The sequence below is a fragment of the Excalfactoria chinensis genome, chromosome 8 (genome assembly GCF_039878825.1).
Source record: "Excalfactoria chinensis isolate bCotChi1 chromosome 8, bCotChi1.hap2, whole genome shotgun sequence".
NCBI classification, from domain to species: Eukaryota; Metazoa; Chordata; class Aves; order Galliformes; family Phasianidae; genus Excalfactoria; species Excalfactoria chinensis.
The window spans coordinates 7,237,928-7,258,588 of record NC_092832.1 but is presented as its reverse complement, the minus strand read 5'-3'; the positions used below and the strand labels follow the sequence as shown (position 1 = coordinate 7,258,588).

Sequence of the window (20,661 nt, the reverse complement as noted above, 5' to 3'; positions counted from 1 at the left end):
AGATTAATTCACTGACTTTGTGGAACCTGTACAGTAAGCCATAAAGGATGGATGAAATGAACATTTCCACCCACTCAGTGCGCAGTGTAGTTGGCTGACGCATTTGCACTGTACTCTTAAACTCAGCCAGAAGGCCTGCATGCCACACCACAAAAAAAAAATAGTCTAAGAAATAAAATAACAATGAAAATAAAAGCATATTCTCAAGCAGTTCTTTGGTGTGCATTTTTTTTTCAGGACTTCAGGAGAAGGCAAAATGCTTTCTCCTTCTTCCTTTCCCTGTCAGGCAACTTGCTAAGTGCAGCTCTGGGAATGAGCCTTGCTTACATCCACCCCACTGGCTGGCAATAATGTCTATTTTATGGTTCCTGCGATCCTCATATTGAGCAGCAGCCTTGCACCAAGCATACTGCACCGTAACTGACTATCAAAGCAGGGCATTCTTCTCAAATGTCTAGATTGGACTGTTTGTCCTCTTTTCCTCCAGGCTGACACACCGTAAGCCAGGAATATTTCTGTTTGCAGAATTTAATACATCAGAAAATTTCACCTCAAACATTTTAATGTTTCTTTTTTCAGAACAATTTCAAACGTATCAGTTAACAAGAAAATTCAAAACAAAACCCTTCAGTCTATTTATTGATTAGAAAAGTCAAGCAGGCATTTTGGCTTCAAGACAGTATTTAATCCCTAAGAAAAGTAAAAGGAAAACTAAGAAAACTAAAATAAAAATAAAAAAGGGATGTCTTCCTATGTCAATCAATTGACTTGGGATTACAAGGGAAAAAAAAAAAAAAAAGAAAGAGCATATAACAGCTGGAAAGGAAAACTTGAAAAGATTGAATAGAAGGAGATGTATTATTTCAATGAATTCTGGCAGTATTCAGAATCACCCAAAGGAGTTAAGTTTAAAAGTCTTCCTGATGTTCAGGTAGACTCAGGTATCAAATTGCCTGCACTACTTTGTTTTTCAGTTTTGCATAGGGAAATTCATAGCCGTATAATTTTTATGGATTGAAATAATACTTAATACTTTCTGAAGTATGCAAATATAATTTATCATTGGAGGAAACGGTTGAGACTTTTTCATGGATTAATAAAGAAAACCAGCTAAGAGCGTTTAATGCAAAGAACAGCACATCTCTAATGTGACACTAACAACTTATTGAGTGGTTATGGACATGATTAAACGAAACAATGCCTGGTAACTCTGAGTGATTTTCATACATTCTGCTTCCATGGTAAATGTGATTCTTTATCTGGAAAAAACCAGGATTGACCATTATTGGTATTTGAAAAAATGAAGGCAGGGAATTCAGGACAAGCTTTGTCAGGACAGAGAATCATTAAATCATTACCACTTTTTAAACAGTTGCAAATGCTTTTCATTAATGTTCAGTTGGTTGCCTTGAGAAATTATTAGAGCTCAAATTTCCCATCTCATCATAATTGCTGAAAAGCATTTAATTATTAAAATTTAAGCTTTTAAAACCTTATTCTGCAACTGCCTTTCTTAACATTCTTAACATGCCCATAGCCCACAACCTCTCAGAGAGAACATATAGGAGATTGTGCTGGACATCTACTGACACTTCAAATTGAGAAAAGAAAGGGGTGAACACTGCCAGGGGCATTCATTTGTGAAAAAATATGTTTTGGTTTGACTAAGATCTAAATTATCATGAAGGAAATTGTGCCCTCATCTTGCAGTAATGATGAAAACGGACCAGCAAGTGTTCAGCAGGATTTGCACTGTATCCAGCACAAAAACCACACACCAGCTTTCATTTCACTTTGCTAAGCACCACTAACCATGAAATGCACCACAGAAATGAAATTTCTAGCTTAACTATCTATGTTTGAAAGCAACACAGGAAGTTCAAGATTTAAGAGAGGCTAATCAAGTAGTTAATAAGATTCTCCGAAGACCGCAAAACACATGTGGAAATATACTACAGATTTCAAATGGAGCAGCCTCCTCGTTAAAAGTTTCTGAATTAAAAATGTGCCAGTTTCATGCATTTCATACCTGATTTCAGGATCTCACTTTTTTGCACCCTCCCTTGTAGGTGTGAAAAGGACATTGATGAATGCAGCTCTGATCCATGCCTGAATGGAGGCCTCTGCCAGAACCTGCTCAACAAATTCCACTGCCTCTGTGACGTGAACTACGCTGGGGACCGCTGTGAGATCGATGTAAGCGACCTCTCCTTTTTTGTCTCTTTACTGTTGTGGCAGAATCTCTTTCAGCTTCTCTCCTATCTTATTTTGAGAATGGATGATGATCCAGCAGTCGAATGGGGTGACCAGGAAGACTATTAGCAACCCTTTGACTCGTGGTTTAGCAAAACAGAAGATGCCTTGACCAAAGAGCTTAGCAAAGCAATGCAAGCATCTGAGTTTGAAAAATCATTTTAAATGTTTTTTGAACTTATGTGAACCATTCAGTTTTACATAAAAGTTCTTCAACTCTGATTGTAACGTGGAAGGAAACCTTTCAGGTAATATCATGATACTTTATAAGATATAAGAAAGTGAATGATGAGAACTTTGTAATGCAGTACTCAAGTCCAAGTTCTCGTCTGTTTGATGAACCACTTTGCATCTGTGTTAGAGCTTTCACTTCATATTAGAACAAATGCTAAGAAATCTCAAAAGGTGTCTCATCCCCACACCACTACAGTGTATCACCACATGCACACTGTCAGCACAAAGAGTGGAAAAGATCAGAAAGCAAGACATAACAAGGGGAACTTTGAGATATACCCGTGGTAGCATTCAAGCTCTATGCAATGGCTGGCGAGGGCTTGTTGCCTTCAGAGAGGTTAATCTTACCATTAAATCTTACTGGTGTCACTATGTCTGGCACCACATAATACTTTCATTGCTAGTTTTTGGCCATTTGGTCTCCCACTTGCGAAATCAAGTATGGTGCTTTTGGATAAATAATGTTATGGATTAGCAATGGGACCCCTTGTACATCCATTTAGATCAGCGGTAATCCTGTACCTCTGCTCCATTAGCCTCCATGCCTCCAGTGCATCACACAGATAAATTGCAGTTACCTCAATTTTCGTTGCAATTTCTCTGCCAAGAAAGGACCAGTAATTGCTTTAGATTTTGAATCATAAGTTTGCTGCTTTTTTCTGAAGATTTCCTCAAATTTCAGCAAGTCTCTCTTATTCATCTGTAGATAGACTCAATAGACAAAAGTCCAACCTTTTGTTCCTCCTTAAGGAAGGTAGTTCAGATGAGTGGTTGTACACAGTTTCTTGAAATAATGAAAATTAAGAACACTGGGAGATTTAGCAAAAAAAATGTGGGAAATGTAAAATATCTGAATTCGTGGATGCCTTTGGGAGGGTCAACATGAATGAATGGCATTGTTAAATATAAAACAACAATGAAAAGGGAGTTCTTCTGAACAGCGCTTCAATGCAAAAACCATTTGTCAACTGTGCAAATACTTCTCTGGGCATTGATGATCATATTATATTTGTACAGATTCCATAGTCCTTTTCATTCTCAAACAACAGTGGCATGTAGCAGAGTTAGAGGAAAGATTAAATGATTCCAGAGAGTGATAAGTGAGATGTTTAGGTTCCCATTTTGCTACAACAAAATGCAACAGAAGTCACTGCCTGAGAATTAAGTGTCCCCAAACCGATTATCTTTTTTAACATCTTTCCAAGCACAATCGCAGCAACACTGGTATTATTAAATAAGGCTCCTATGTTCGGAAGAAAACCCTCACATTCTTTTGTGTATTTGTGGAAAATACCATGATTCATTCCTGTGAAATGTCACCCATTCCTGTACTGAGCATTTGCCTCAGTATGAAAACTTAAGCGCAATAAAATTATTATGGTAATTGCTACATTTATCTGGATAATATATTTGTTAGATTTGTGATTCGGGTAGGTTTCCCACTTTGTTTATTGCTCTTAAAAAAGAAAAAAAGAAAAGTACTAATCAGGTGAAAGTTCCTTCCCCCTTTATAAGCAAGTAATTAATGTTGAAGAAAGCTAGAAAGTAATTCATGCATTAACATTACACCTGACAAGCATCAGCTTTAAGCGTAGCATGCAAACCAACAATTACATCTGTATGGAGATTCCAAAACTCTTTCTATTCAATACTAGAAATGTGATGACTGCACAATCAGTTTTACATAGATCTAAAAGAATGTGTGAGTTTTCACGTACATTTAGAGTTTGTTACCTGCAGAGCAGCAGTTCGGTCTCTGAGTACACTATACAAAAATATTGTCTGTTCTTGCAATATAATTCTTTCCTTTCTGTAATGCCTTGTCATCATGAAACATCTCCTGACTTCAGCTGTGCTCCTCTCCCCTCTATATTTCCATGTGTTCAACCACATCATGTACATGTACAGAACTTTCCTGTCTTTGCACAAAATAAACCTTCTGCCTTTGTCTCTATGTCTGCTTCTCATTTCCTGTTGACAGCTCTGTCCATTTGCTTCAAATGTGCTGTGTTTTCTGATAATACCACTTCACACACATCAGCAGAGGCAGCATCTCCCCATTGCTTTGCAGTAGTGCTGGCAGTGCCCGGGGCAGCTGTTCAGCTGCCAGAGTCTCCCCAGCTGCAGCTCTGTTATGTGTCCAAGGGCAGTTGCATGGCACAACCCAATAGACAAGACCCAAATCAGCAGCTCAGAGAAGGAGGGCTTAAAGGGTCTGCAGAGCTCAAAATGACTCTTATTATCTGCTTTCTCCTTTTGTACTGTCAATACTTACAAAACTGCTGGGTGTTAGAAGGCCTCTGCTAACATTCTGACAGGTCATTTCTTCCCTTTGAGTTACATCATAGCCTATAGGCTGGTTCTGACCTGTGCACAGATCTCCAGTTGGAACGGACTTCATATTTCCAGTTTATAACCTTAAACAGAAAAAAGAAACAAATTCCAGATTAATTAAAATTATTTTCTTGAATATATACTTTCAAAGAAAGATAAGCCATTTTAAAGGAAACAGCTTTACAAGCAAACATGAAGAAAAAACTTTGCTAAGCACTAGTTTTTGTAAATGCATCCAATTGCAAAGATTTTTTAAGATCTGAGAGGTTAAAGATGTTAATATTTAAAATTGAGATATAGCAGCAACATCTTCACAGACGAATGGAAGCAATCAAACAAGTTTGCTATCTTGGGAGGTGTGGCTTGTGATGATATGAACACTGATACTAGCAGTAATAGATCCCTTTGTATCTTGACATGAAGGCTCAAATATTTTTTCATGTCATTAACTGTCATTCATAAATACAGGCAATGAGAAGTAACAGTGATAGATCTTCAAGAAGGGAAAAAGATTTCTGAAAAGAGGGGAAGACAGCAGTGGTTGAGGTACTAAAAGGGAGAGCAAAGGGATCTGCATCAGCTGTGGGATGAACAAAAGGGTATTCTTTAATGAGTGTGGGAAACAAAGGAGTGGTATTGCACTGGGGAAGTGTACACAGAGAATGGAAAACAGAGGGTTGTACTGACAATGGTTCCTACTTCTGACCCTTAAAAAACAGGTTCATAGTGATGCTCTTCTGCTGGTGCAATTCAACCTCTGCCAGCAGCATTCTGTCTCAGTCTTAGCTACAAAGAACCCATGTGTTTGTGAAAGAATCCTTGATGCTGGATGCTTCTTTGAATTCTCTTAGTCCCAGACCATTTCATTTTTAAGAAACTAGATTCAGTACTCAGTTTACTCAGTTCACGTGACTACGGTATGTTAGTGAAACAAAAAAATATATCAAAACATCTGCTTCAAACTCACAGTGATTAAATCAGTTTTTCTTTTATTTCAAGTATTTTTCCTGGCCTGACACCCAGAGGTGCAGCTGGAAGGGCACCCTACTTTGTAAATCATCTTTTAGCTCTTGAACTCGAATTTTTGCAGTTTGATACAGTGATTTTCCCTAGAAATGTTTGCAATGAAAAGTTCTTCAAAATACTACCTCAAGAACCACTGGTTACTATAACCTAAAAAAGGCCACAAAAAAATAAACAACAACAACTCCAGCAGGTCATCATTCTGTAATACTTAGACAGCTGTTACCTGCAGTACATCTTTGGAGAGTAAAATAAAATAAATACAAAGTTTGGTTGGTCCTTTTACTCCGTGTTTCAAGAGTGCCCTGAGGTCCCATCAGGCACCATAGCTCATTCTGCCTGCGCTGTGCATTGCAAAAGGCAAACAAAATCCCTATGCTGAGGCAAATGCAATCCCTACACTGACTGGCAAACAGCTCAGGATGTGCTTTAGAACTGTTTTTTGAGCACTGTCTTCAGCTGCACCTTTGGGACAGCACTTCCTCGCAAAGCATGCCCTCTCCTATTGTACACGTGAATATACATGAAACTTGAAAGCAGTGCTAGATTTCACATCCCAGAATACAAGTTCTGCTTAAGGTAGCAAATGCTGTGTTCTCCGACGTGTGCTGCTGTTGCTTCCAGCTGATATCATTTGATCCTCCAGGGCACAAGGACAAGCATTGCGCACTGGAGGTTACAATTCACATTCAGTGTCATTAAAAATACACTGATAAGCGTGTAAGTTATGTTCAATATTGAATCTGAATTCAGTAAAAATCTCTCAGGCTTCCATAGCACAGGCACACAGAATGCTGATTGAATCAGCACTGCAGCGATTAGCTAATGTATTCATTAACTGCAAGGGTTAGTAATGTGAACGTAGCAAATTATACTTAATTACAATAATTAATGCCTAGTGATTCATGAATAATGCATTCCCTATTTACTTATTCATACTTATGAAGCTATTAATGGATAATGATCATTCGAATAGTCTCACTGTAGCTTTACCTGTTTGCCTCGCTGTTACATACTTCTGTCTTGCCAGTACCCACAGAGATGGAAAGAAGAGCTACAGAGCAGAAACATGACAAATAGAGCTGTGCCAGGTAGTGCGTCAGTTCTCAGTCAGTATTCTTCTCAGTTAAAAACAATTTAGAACAATTTTGAGATGTCCTTTGAGATGACGAATAAATAAATAAATAAATAAAATCATCTTTTTTATTTTATTTATTTATTTATTTATAACCAATTGGTGAAATAACTTTGTTCTCCTTGAGAACAGCATGGATTTGCTCCTGACCTGGATTTTTACACTTTCAGATTGTGAGTAGTTAGAGCATTTCCATACTTCAACATTTGTTCATTTGTGAAAGCAGGACAGTCATGTTGTTAACACCTGTGATGTGAACAGCTTCTGAGCCTAAGTTCAAATGCTCAATGCTAGCATAGTAGTGCTCGCCAGCTGGACCAGGGATATGGTAAAACTAAGCAAAGCCAGGAAAGTCAACTGAAACTCTGAAATGCTGCTGCCCTGGCTGAGGAGCTGCACTCACCTTCTGCTCTTCAGCTCTGCCTGTGGGTGCCACGGCTCACCAAAAAGCTCACCTCATCCTCTGCTCTGAAAGTCATTGCAAACGTCACATGGCCATTTTCATAGCTGTCGTTTTTTGTTTGTTTGTTTGTTTTTCCACAGCTCCTTGATATCCTCTGCTGTTTTCTATCAGTCTGTTTTCAAAACACAGGGTTGAACGAAAACTTCTATAAGACTATTGCAAGAAACACATTTAATATGTGTCGTAACATAAGGTACAAAGACATTAGGTTGCAAAGACGATAAGGTTATCTGATGTGTCTTAGCTGGGAAAGACAAGAACACTCCTCATGAGGCCGACATTACTGCACGCATCAGTGCAAAGCAGCTGAATATTTAATGTGTGTGGTAAATATAAGCAGCAAAGGGAGCCCAGATGACATATGACAGCATAACACTCCACAGTATAGGAATCGGCTCAAGTAGGGTATTCACATAACACACTTAACATTCAGACTAACATGTTTTGTCTGTACACCATCCTTTATGTTGCAGAAGCATTGTTTTCCTTTTCTCACCTTCTGATGCTTTCCTTGTGGACTCTCAGTCACATCACATGGGCATTAACTTCAGTCATTGCTCACTTCAGATCACATTCAAGCACTCCATCCCTGCACTGTTCAGATACTATATTTTACATGTTTTTTATCATATGGTTTGCGAGAATTAATGTTCTTTCTTTTATTTTTCTCTATTTTTTTCCCCCCGGCTTTCAGTAATACTAGAATATTTAATACAAATTCTTTCAGAGCTTTAGAACAATTAACTCAGAAATATGTCTGTCTGTCTATCTATCTATCTATCTGTCTATCTATCATCTATCTACTTATTTATCTCTATATATTTGTAAGAGCAGAAACAAGTAGTTCTGTCTTCCAGTGACTTTCAAATAATAATGCTTCGTGTCATTGGACAGCCTTGCCAAAAGCAGACTGAAAACAGTTAAAGACGTTTTACTTCCTTAAATCCAAATCACTGAACTCACCAAAAGTTTCTAATAGTAAGACAAAATCCAGCCTCACCTTCGAACTGAAAAATAAAGCCTGGGCTTATCCTTAATGGCTTTTAAAAAGAAAAATAAACTGGACAGAAGTTGAGGAGTTCATAATGGATAAGATAACTTACACGGAGTTGGCAGCAACCTCTTGGGATTCAGTGTTTGTCCTCTTCACTAAAATGAACAGAACTGAAAGAGAAGTACAAAGTGATAAATGGGATTTACTGCCAGATTGGAAGGTGGCTTCAGAGGAAGCTTGTCCACCACCAATGAGAAGTTTGAGAATATCTACTCATTTTTATGCAGGTGCTTAAATAGGAACCACGGTCCTCAGCTGCAACTACTACGTTATTTAGACAGCAGCAGTCCTGTAGTTCATTATTCCTATCTACATACTAGCTCAGCATAACAGATACATCTAGCAAAACAGTGCTAATGCCTCAGAAACGAATCACATGCCTAGAATTACTATTGAAAGGTCCGTGGAGTTATGATGCTTCCAGATAAAGCAAAGGTGGCATGCTCATCTGCCTACGCATCTCTTGGTGAGCTCCGTATGTGAAGTGTGTTCTTGTGCGCAGTGCTTTTCAGTTCTTGTTATGAAACTCCATTCCAAATAGTGTCTGAAAATATTTTGCACACTTTGTTGGACTTCTGGAATATTTGCCCACTAAAAAGCAATAATAAAAAAAATCCTATTCTTGAAGATCTGAAAAATATTTTGTGTTCAAATGATCAGAAATATGTGTTTTGAAACAGAGTCGTTTACATGGGAGGAAGAGCTTGTTACTTAAAAATCTGAGATTCTGTGTACCAAACTGTAAAAACAATAGTCCTCACATTTATTCTAACACTATTTATTCTGTTTTCAAGAAGAATAAGGACTGCTGTGATACTGCATTAATACAGTGGAAAGGACAGGGGAATCAGCAACTGTGCCCTTTACAAACCTTTGCAATTATTCAGCTAGAGCAGCTTTCGCACCACTGCAGACTGCTTTGGTTGTTGATAGACTGTGTGAAATGCCAGGGAAAGGATTTGGGAGCACATAAGCACTGCATTCATTAATGGAATGAAAAAATAAAATGACCATTGTAGGTATCATCTGCTATGAAACAATACTCTGAAACAGCAAGCTTCGCCCCATGGAGTTGGCATGAAAGCAATATTTCACTACCTGCTTGATCTCACAGCGACTGCACTGACCTTGATATTCAAGTATGAGATCGGAAATAATTTAAGAAATTTTAACAACCACGTGGTTCTTGTTTGCTTTATCCTGCTGGCCTCCCTGCTCAGCCCTTTTGCGCTGCTTTCAGCTAAAGGAAGGCTGTGGCTCTATAAGTATAACTCCTCTTGGAGCCATGAAGATAACATCCATAGTTACTACTACATAGTCCTCTACAGCAGACTAGTGTGCTACCTTTCTTGTTCTGAAACTTGGACTTAGTCTCACAACATGAGTTGAATACTGAAAGAAAAAGAGGAGAACGGTGGTGCTAAGATGAGGATCTCAAGCACAGCAGGAACAGGTTAACCAATTATCTGTTTGGCAATGTGTTCTGCCTTTCTTGGGCACAGTACAATGGAACTTTAAAAATAGTTACTGTATTGCCTTGTCTTAGCTGCTCAGAGTTACTAGACCTAACTTAGCTACTTTAGTTAAAAGTGTAACAAAGTCTATACTGTTAAAATCCAAAGGTGAATGACTTTGAGCCCTGTTTTATGTAAGAATAGATTAAATTACAACAGATTCTATTAATGCAGTACGTTAAGGTGGAAAGTTATTCACACTGCTTGAATAAAAATCATTCCCCAGGATAAATGCTTCAGTGCTTAACAAGTCGCATACTGGCATTCAGGAATGAAGTCCTGAGTATCCCGTTTGTACAGACTCCTGGTTATTCCAATTCTCAAGACAAAACCAATAATCCTATGAGCAAAGTGAAGTCTGAAGAAGTCTTCAGTTTCAGTTTAACTCTGTGACTTCAGCTTGATAGTTTTTAGATATCTTTTGCTTATATCTGAATATGATTAATTCCCCACCTAAAAATAACGACACTGTAGACTTCAAACTGAGCTCAGGTGCCTGAGGATGGACAGTGGAACCTGCTCTGTACCTGGAGAGTGGCATACTTTCCTCTAAAATAAATACTGTACAGGAACAATGCCAACTTGCAACAACTCCATAATATTCATTAGATGAGCAAAAAGACTACCCACCAGACTCCAGCTTTCTTGTTTCAGGGCTGTACAAACACCAACAAGTGACATATGGCCAAGGGTGGAGACCTGGGGATAAGTTCTAGCCTCACTAAATCTTGCTCTTGATGGGAGTGTTATGATCAGGGTAGGAGGAAGGAGCCCACATACAGCCATAAGAGCAAGGGCTGCTGTACTGGAAAGAGCTTGCATCTGCAGATAAAGGTGAATTTTGATCCAACTCTGCAGATTGTTAAAAAAAAATGCTTACTTCCAGCCTGTACTGAGAAGCCCACAGATCCAAATTAATCACCTGACTGAAGCAGAGCGGAGTTACTCACAGTCAATATGCCTTGCCTTAGGCGAACAGAAATAAATGCGATTAGGTGAGCCAGCATATTTTTTCATAAGAAGTATGAACATCAAAAAAATCTAGGAAATCTTAAAAGAAAGGCATTAACAATGCTGCCATAAAATCCTAGCATGTTACAGTAAATTCCTCTAATGTGAACTACAATGTATTTTCTATCAGTTATCCTTAGGTGGCAGTAAGGTAAAAGCGGGAAGCAGAAAGTGAAGCGAAATCTCTAATGTATTTATAGAGACCTTTTCCGCATGTATTGTGCTGCTTATAACATGTAAAGAGACTTCATAAACTTCTTGCATCTTCAGCAGAAATCCAAAAAGCAATTAGTAGATTCAGCTTCATCCAAATCACATTTGGTATTGAATGCTGGCAATATTACTACAATGAGCAGCTATTTCACTAGGTATGCTGTACTGATCCAGGAGTCCCTAAGATCAGAATTTAAGTTTGTGAGTAAAGACAGACTCAAACACTCCTGTCAACAAGAAAGAAGTACACTAAAAAGAAAAAAAAAAAAGCTATAAGAATATGGTAAATTCACTATCAAACATCTGCATCGAGATTTAAATAGGATTTCAATGAGTGATTATTGATGTAGAGCTCTACAGATTTCTGTAAGAATTTCATTTACACTTTCCAAGTATGCATCTCTTCCAAAGTCTTTCTTGAATATAAAAACATACTGACGTAAGTCCTCTCTAATCATCATCAAGTAGAAAAAAGAACAAACACTAGGATATAAACATACTTGAAATTTTTATCGAGGAATATCATTAACCAAGTAACGTGACAGTGTCATGTAGCGTGCTAAGGCAAGTATTATGTAGCCAATAAAGGTCTAACTTATACCATTAATATTTACAGTTGGAAGCATGAGATGGCTGCAATCTAAGTGCTGCACCCAACAAAGGCTTGTTGTTGACTTGATACCTTCTTGTCTGACAGTGTGAAACACTCACATAGCTACTTACTTCATCACCACTTGACAGCGAAATATTAATGCTAGGTAGCAACACATGGTTATTTTGCAGAAGCTTAGCACCAAATAGGAGGAAGAAATTCATCCAGTGCTTTGGAGATGGTTGGCCTAGCTGTGTAGCAGAAAAGTAAAGATGAAGAGTATCTGGAAATTATCCACTATAACTGTAATGCCGACTTTGTTTCTGCTTCACTGAACTCTATTGACTCTCTTACTGTGCACCATTGGACAGAGCAGTTTCTTATTCCCATAGAAAGTGGAAAGAGACAAGTCTGCCAGGTTCAGCACAGGTTGCACCAGTTCCTCCCAAGAACCAGAAGCTGTATTAGATGATCTTGCTTCGCATCACAGCAGTTGGGTCCAGAACCCGTGGCAGGTGGCTGCCTTGTGTGAGACACCATTCTTTGACAGTTGCTAAGTGGTGATGATCGTAAAGATCTGATTTCAGACATAGAAGAGCATCTGTCACTAGCTTTGTTCATTAAAGAAGCAATCTTCTACCTCAGCTGTTGTAAGCTGAGAATCAGAGGTTCTGAGCAAGCAGTTCTGTGTTTGCAATTCATATTCTGCAAATCCATTAGAGTTCACTGAAATCAATAATGCAGAATAATACAGCTGAATCATGCCTAGTCAAAACAATCTCACCTCTTTTACCCTAGAACTGTCCTACCCTCATCTTCAGCACTGTAGCATCTTCCCTTATTCTGCTTTTGGATCGCCTTCACCCACCTCATTCTCTCATGATGGCATGCACAGTCCTCAAAAGGCTACTAATGCTCTTAGTAACAAATCTCTTTTCAGGAGTCATTTCCACTGTGACAGCTGTATAGAAGTAGTAAACTCAAACCAGCTAGATGCAGGACAATAACAGAAAGTTACTGTTTTCAACAATAGGCTTTTGATTTTAAATATTATCCTAGTCCTTCTTGTGAGATGCTTGCCTGGTAAAGCTTTATTCCATCATCAAGATTTATTCACATAGAATCTACAGTCTTGAAGCTGTAATGCAGATATCCCCTATGGAGAAACAACACCTGATGTACTGCACTGTTTAACTATGTACAAAAATAATTATATATGACACCCCAAAGCATTTCCCAAACTGGATAGGGATGTCGCACCCCAGAGACTGATACCTTCACAGAAACATTGTCATAGTATTTGTCTAGTCTGCCATTTAGCAGCTCTGGGACAAACTCCTCCTCAGCAAGATTTGCCTGGATTTACACCAGCTATAGATTTTCTCTCCTATGCTTTCAGACGGCAGCAGATGGCTAAGTTTCTACACCAGAGGCTGTCAATAGAATTTTAAAAGGCATCTCATAACAACACATTGGAGCTGCACATTTAATCTGTGCTGCACCAGCAAGATGATCTTAAAAAGAGCTGGAGTACACTTACAAAATTAGCACTGTCAGTTACTGCAGAAATGCTATCAGGGAGTCTTCTGAAAGCCTGCAGCTTAATGACAGCTTACCTCCCAAACTGCCAGCCAAATCACTTCTCTGTGTGTAACCAATGCTCAGATGTCTAAGAGAAAAGGCATTTAATGCTGTCTCGCATGATGCCGAATCCACCAAAATATCTAATGGAGATTTTAAGGGACTACTTAGGCACGTGAGGGTTTTCTTGGGTCTGTAGCTGAGCTCACATAAAGTACAGTAGTAAAAAAAAAGTATTATTTCTTCTACCTAAGACAGACCACCCCAGACCTTTTAAAGACCATCAGTTTTGAGCCTGGGCCACCTTCATTAAACAGCTGATATACACCAGACATCAATACTCCAAGTAGCAAGAAGAAAATGTAATTACTGTACATAATACTGTTGTTCTGAGATGAATTCCTAAAAGTGGGCATTTGAGCTTGAAGAGCTACATCCAAAAAGCTAATACTATAAACAGAAGGCTACCTGAGCTGGCCATTTGTGATAGCATCTGAGTAGAGGGTGAGCTGTTTTGGTCTAAACGCAGCACTGTCTCTATATGATCCAGAAGTGATCTTGCAGTCTGATGTGAAAAGGAAGAGGTCTCTGCATGCTGATGGGGCTGTAAGATCAAGGCCCTTGTGGTACCCCTGTTTTAACCAAAGGCTGCGTTACAATTAGCTACAACGTTTTTGAGATCTCCACCATCACTTTCCAACTTCTCGTTCCACCATAATTAGAACAAACTTCCTTCTCTGTAGAGTCACAGCAGTGAAGCTTCATGAGTCAGGAGGGAGGCTGTCAGAATTTCTTAGGAGGCACATAAATCCCTGCGAGTGAAGCTAAATCACAGATTTCAATCATCTCTGACTTCTTCATTTTCTCACAGGACACCAAAGAAGTAATTATTCCTTAATAAAACAGATTGCATTTTTTTTCCCCGACCCGTAACTGCACAATCCAGATGATCAATTTATCATTATAGCTGCTAAAACGAATTCTCTCTGCATTCATGCCTTGATTTCATGAAGAGTTGTCAGACAACTAAAAGCTGATGTTTTCCAGGAAGGAATTCATTCAGTCTGTCATATTTCAAATAAGACACACTACTCAAACTACAATTCATAAGCAAATGTCTAATAAATAAATAGGTGTTGGCGGGTTTTTCTTCCAGACATAAATACACACCTGAAAATGAAGAAATAAAAGTTACTTACCTACAAACATTCATCTTTGAGGCGGGCTGTCTGTACTGTGGATCTTCTGTGCACATGCAGGGAGCTCATCCAAGTTTTATATTCAGAAACTACCATTCAGCTACAAATAAGACTCAGGGATCTCATTCAGGCCCTCCAGCAGTGGAATTACCTTTTCCTGCAGAACTATCTCAGATGCTGATAGCAGAAAAAACAACAATAATCTATGAAAATTCAGGACTTTCTACAACTCTATGTACAGTATAGATAAATTTTCAGAAGACTACAGGGATATGAGAGGGGTGAGGGGAAAATCACAAGATCTGGGGAGAAAAATTCCAGTGGGGCTATGTGGCATGACGTAGGTATCATCTGCACACAGAAGGCAGAGCTAAATGCAACCAAGCACATGGGACATGTGGGCAGCCTGATCTGGAGCTATGAGTCATCTGGTTGCAGAGGGAAGCAGTCACACCTTTAAGCAATGGCTTCAAGTCTGAATCTGAACCTTCTATAAACAGTCTTCTTGGTCTTCTGTCCTGCTTTCACTAAGAAAGCAAAGTGTGTCTAGGTCAGTGTTCTTATCACATAATCCTGCAGCTTGCTAGGCACCAGTTCTAAAGTAAATCAAGTATCAAGTTAAAAGAAAATGACTTTCTTCACACAGAAAATAATGGCTATTTAATATGATGGCCATAGAAATTGCTTTTTTGAAGCTGATAAGATAAACTGAAGTGGGCAGAAGGAAAAGGAGTTGGGAGAAGTGGCCTCACCAGTGATAAACAGTGGAAGATCAGCCAAAGCGCACCACAAACACTCCGGGTGCTGCCACCTTTCTTACCAAAGGTACAAAATTATTTACACACCTGGCCAATAACAGTGACAAACACGCTCAACAGAGATGAGTGCCCACATGGACAGCAGCACAAAGAAAGCTAGGATAAAGAGGATAAAGCAGTTAAAGGAAGTAGCTAATGGGTACAGAAATTAAAAAATCATTTGTTGTTCCCAATGGTCAATGCAGCGTTTGGCTTAACTGAACATGAACGTGCTGTGTTTGCTGTGTTTGAGTTCAAAATGGATTATTGGTTCAATTTTGCAGCCCAACAATCAGGGCAGCACAGCTCACAAGACATCGTGTCTCATGCTTAGCACAGACAGAAGAGATGCTTCTAATATGATGCCAGGGAGAATGCTAGGTACTCGCTTGTGAAACTGGAAAGCAAAGCAAATAATGGAAAAAACAATCTGAATGCACCATCATTTAAAGTACTTAAATTGGAAGAAAGTCAATCTGTGGATTTACTGCCTCCTTACAACTGTTGAAAAATTGCAGTCCCCCAAGCTGAGGTTATCAATGCATCTTATTATATGACTCATTGGATTTCTTCTAGAGCTACTGGGTTTCTTATTTGAAATCAGCCTTTAATAGAATGATTTGCTGATAAGATAATTGTAAACCCTCACCGAAACCAATTCAGCATATCTGTGGGCTTTCTAAGAGTGATAATAGCTTTTCTTTGGCTACGCAGTATTATCCCTTTATATTTCCAAAACCATCCAAAGTAGTTCTGACACGGACTAGTATGATTCAAGTCAATCATCCTTAGTTACTTTAGCAAATGGTATTGTTTTCAGAGCAGTAAATCTGGATATCTTGGATCAGATGTTTTTACTGCAAATGAAGTGCTAAACTCATGGTTGGTGTCAGGGCTGCAGATCTGGAGACATCGCTACTGAGAGCTCTACTGCACACAAGCAATTGCAGAATTCCCAGAAAGCACTCCCAGAAAGCACTGCACATGGAGAGAAGGGAATTCTCCAAGGCTGGGCAGTTCCTGTGTTTTAAAGTTTATGCTGATGTCTCTGTCTTGTAAAGCATCCAGAAGCTGGCATGAAGCTGATTAATTCTTAATGTCCAGTAGCAGAGACATCTGCTTTCAGCCCACATCATGCCATTCCTTTTACAACCTGAAGACACATAGGAAGTGTGACTGGGGCCACTGGTATGTCAAGCTCATGCCCACATCACGGTGTCCCAAGCATCTTGTGCTATTTCTCTTAGACATGTGGCAGCTGCTGCTTCTCTGTCAGCACAGCGATCTCCTCCCTCCCTGGCTCTGGCTCAGCACTTGTGTCTGGGACCATAATTCTCATTCCCCATACAGCAAGCAGTATTAGATCAGCTAAGTTGTGCTGATGTAAAACACACAAGAGGAAGAGGCACTGTGTACTTTGCTGGTTCCCTTGTGCTGTTCCACTTGCCTTTGATATTTGGCACATGTGGAAACGTTCACATATATAGCAAATCTTGAATGTTTCACTCATAAAATAACCGTTTGGAAGGCATCTTGTTTAAAGATAACCACACATACATGAGATTGGTATGTACTACTGAGCTTTGACTCATGAACTGGGCATTTTTTATCCAAACAGTTCATCTACAAAACAAGTCATGGAACCAAACATAAAAATCAGCCTATCACAATCACCAAATGAATATATCTACAATGGATTTTAACTGTATAGAATAATATTATCTAAATACTCAAAATAACTTTGATTAAACAATTTTAAAACTTAAAAAGTGGATAAACTATAAAATGAAATCAAGAGTAAAAAACCCCAAAAACCTGTTTTTCTTTTGTATAGAAATGTTTCCATAATAAATTTGCCTTACACTTTCTAACATCCAAACACATATAGAACACACTACATAAAACACTTGAGAGAGAGGCAAATTGGCCTTCTAATGTTAGCCAACTTAGTTTTATTGGTAGTACAATGACACAGGATGTCATCTTGCCATCTGCATCCATTACTATTAAGGATACAGTTTTTACCCACAGCTACTGTATATAGGGAGCCAGTGAACTCCCAACTGTCATTCATTGGTTACCTTTTAACAAGGCTCACAGCATCACTCAAGTTGGAAGAGCCCTCAAGCAGCAAGATGTTTCTGAAAACCCTGCTCTGTGCATTATTGTTTTGGGGATCACCACCAAACACTGTGATGAGCAGATCCTAGAACTATCAGAGACAGAACTTTTCTGATGCCTTTTCCAGACCATCCAGTTCATTCTCCAATTTAACTGAAGTGTTCAACCATCAGTTACTAAAGAGGCAGTTGCTTTTGACAGGACCAGACTGCAGAGCCTTCTGGCAACTCTGCTATCAGTTCCCTGCTTTGCTCAAGGGTCTACCGACACTGTATGCTTGGACAGTGATCTGCAGGCTGATAAACCAGTGCACAGAACTTGGACAGTAGATTTTTTGGATTAATAGAAGCTATGTGCACTTTTCAGTAATTTTTTCAAGTTTGAGTCACATGCAGATCAATGTAAATGCAATGAACTCAACATAAATGAAATAGGAATGAGGACTGAAAAAAAACAAAACAAAACAAAACAAAAAAACTCTAGGATATTGCTGTAAGGTGCTATGAATGAAGTTTCTGCAATAAGCAACTAATGGAAGAAGGAAAAAGGAGTCCTGTTAGGGTAATTTTAACTTGAGAATGGGGCTTATGTACATGGTTACATTCCACCTTTTCTTTCCTTTCCAATTCCTTTGTGTTAAACTTATTCTAAGAAATAAATGTAGTTGAAGAATATCACACATGAAAGTGTTTCCGATAGATACAGACATACTTACAACAGAAATTAAAAGAGCATGGAGTAGAAAACAGAAGGATGATTCCAGAATATTAATGTATCAAAGACTACAATAATGCCATCCATCAGCCTGTTTTAGTACATGTCTTTCATAACCATCATATTCAGCTTTAGGATGAGAGCTAACCAGCTAGCCTCTTGTTCCTCAATTTCCCTGAGCATGAAATAAAAATATTTAATAAACAGCCTATGAGAATAAAATTTCCATCAAAAATTTGTGGTCTTTTTGAAACAACAGGAATGAGGGTCATACAGTCTGAGAGAGCAGAGAAATTAAATATTTCAGACATACCTGCAACATCATTTTAGAATGAAATGACCTTCTCAATCTGGTGCAATTTAAAGGACACCAACATGTTTCATGTCACCTTATTTTAACATTGGATTCATATAGTCTTTCTCCTACATAGAATTATTTCTGTTGCAAAAAAACGTTTTTAAAGTCATTGGAAATGTATATGGAGTCATCAAGGACAGAGAAAAATATTAGCCCAACTGGTCACATATTCCCTAGAGAGATTCCCTGAGCCAATCTTGCTTTCATTATTATAGCTGGACCTTTTACATCAGCATGGAGGTGGAGAGAAAAGAGGCAGGATTGTTTTATGGTTCACCTTCTGGCATTACTGACCTGAACAGCACGAGCTCCAGCACCGCACACAGGGCACTGCCACACAAGTAGCACGTAGTGACAGTGGGTCCAGCACTGAACACACAGTCTTTCTCAGGATAGAAGTGGCACTTCCTTAGAAATAACAAGTAAGAAGGTCACTGAAATATCCTGTAACATGCTGTATCTGACTGGAAAAAAACCAACAGGCTTTGACCTGCTATTTTCTATTTGTAAATATTTGGGGATTTGAAAGTTCAGCCTCAAGCACACATTCATCTATGGCGGTTCATCTGTCACTTGTAATACAAATCACAGAATGATGGATAGCAGAATCTACCCAGAAGTTCCATTCCTTCCAGGGTCATTCTGTCCACAGTGACCACTTACCTACATCATCCGCATCTCTTCATTGGCTTTCCTCACCACAAACTCATTTTTTTTTTATAAACGAAACCCACATATGTAGATGCATATATAAACACTTCTATAAAATTTATCTGGTCTTAAGCATTTTAGCTGGCAGATTTGTTTATGCGCACTGTACCTTCTGACATTATCACATTTCCTACTGCCACGTGAAGGCAGAAAAAAAGGCATAGCATCCTTACACTCATCTTATGCTGTATGATGGAGTGTCTGTAGATTTAGCTGCAAAGCGTATGTGGAGAAGAAGAGCTGGATGAATATTTGAAAACATTTGTGAGAATATACTGATATTCATTTCTCACTGAATAGATTTCAGCTGTGCTCATGTGCAGCCTCTATATGCTTATTTCATGCAAACATGCTAGTAGAAAAATTTACTGGCAGGAATGGCTGTATAATAGTTACAATTTACACAAATATTTACAGTAAGCAAATTTTCTATATGCAAGTATTCACAGAAACTTGACTTCTCCAGCAAGAGAAACAGAAATATGACTGTCTATACAGCCATCCAGAGTAGCTCATATTTAACTCACAGTACTGAAAACTAGCAGTAATATGTTCACAACAAAAGAAGGAAGATGAATTATTATTGAAGTGGTTAAATAATTTCTGAATTACTACTAAAGTCCACAAAACTGTAGCTCACAGACTATTTTCAAGTGGGAAGTTGTCAAATGAAATGGGTCACTACACTAAAATTCATCCGGTTCTGCCTTGTATGTTAAATACCCCACAGGGTGTGTGTAATTTTCCAGAGTCCAATGAACAAACTCTGGAGGGGCTAATTTGCTTATCTTCCAATAAACCGTGCTTAAGCAGTAGCTTCTTTATGCAGAGTTCTAGCTGTAGAAGTGTTTTTGTTTTCTTTCCACAGTAGTAGCTCAAGTGTGTCTCGGTACTCTCTTGACATAAATTATATTGCAATTATTTCAATCCTTCCAGTTGACAACTGACTTGATCTCGAACGTATTCACCTCCCTTGGCTCAGTAACGCTGGCTTTATTGATCCTCTTCTTGGCAGTTGTGGTTTCAGTCATTGCTGCCAATAAAAGGTCAACCCAAGGGACCTACAGCCCCAGCCGACAGGAGAAAGACGGTGCCCGCGTTGAGATGTGGAGCATGGTGCAGCCACCGCCAATAGAGAGACTCATTTAAGGGAAGGCTCTCCTCCATCCTGGAAGATGAATGGATGTGGACAAGGTACACACGTTGGATACGTTCATTCACATTCTGCTGCTGGAAGCACCTGTTGTAAAGATTACAGTGACTTTGAACTTCAAATAATTTCCTCTTAAGTTCAATAAAATTTAAAATTTTCTAGCATTTAAGTGAACCAATGCCATTTATCACTATTTCGGGA

General features: G+C 38.8%; 1 protein-coding gene across 2 annotated transcripts in view; it reads left to right on the top strand.

The window, feature by feature from the left end:
* Positions 1-20,456, top strand: part of CRB1 (crumbs cell polarity complex component 1) — a 90,396-nt gene extending 69,940 nt beyond the window's left edge. For both annotated transcript variants that reach the window (XM_072343163.1, XM_072343162.1), the window contains 2 exons: positions 2,070-2,196; positions 20,244-20,456. In XM_072343163.1, coding sequence (XP_072199264.1) covers positions 2,070-2,196; positions 20,244-20,456 — 340 coding nt within the window. The remainder of the gene's footprint in view (positions 1-2,069; positions 2,197-20,243) is intronic.
* Positions 20,457-20,661: the final 205 nt, after the last annotated feature.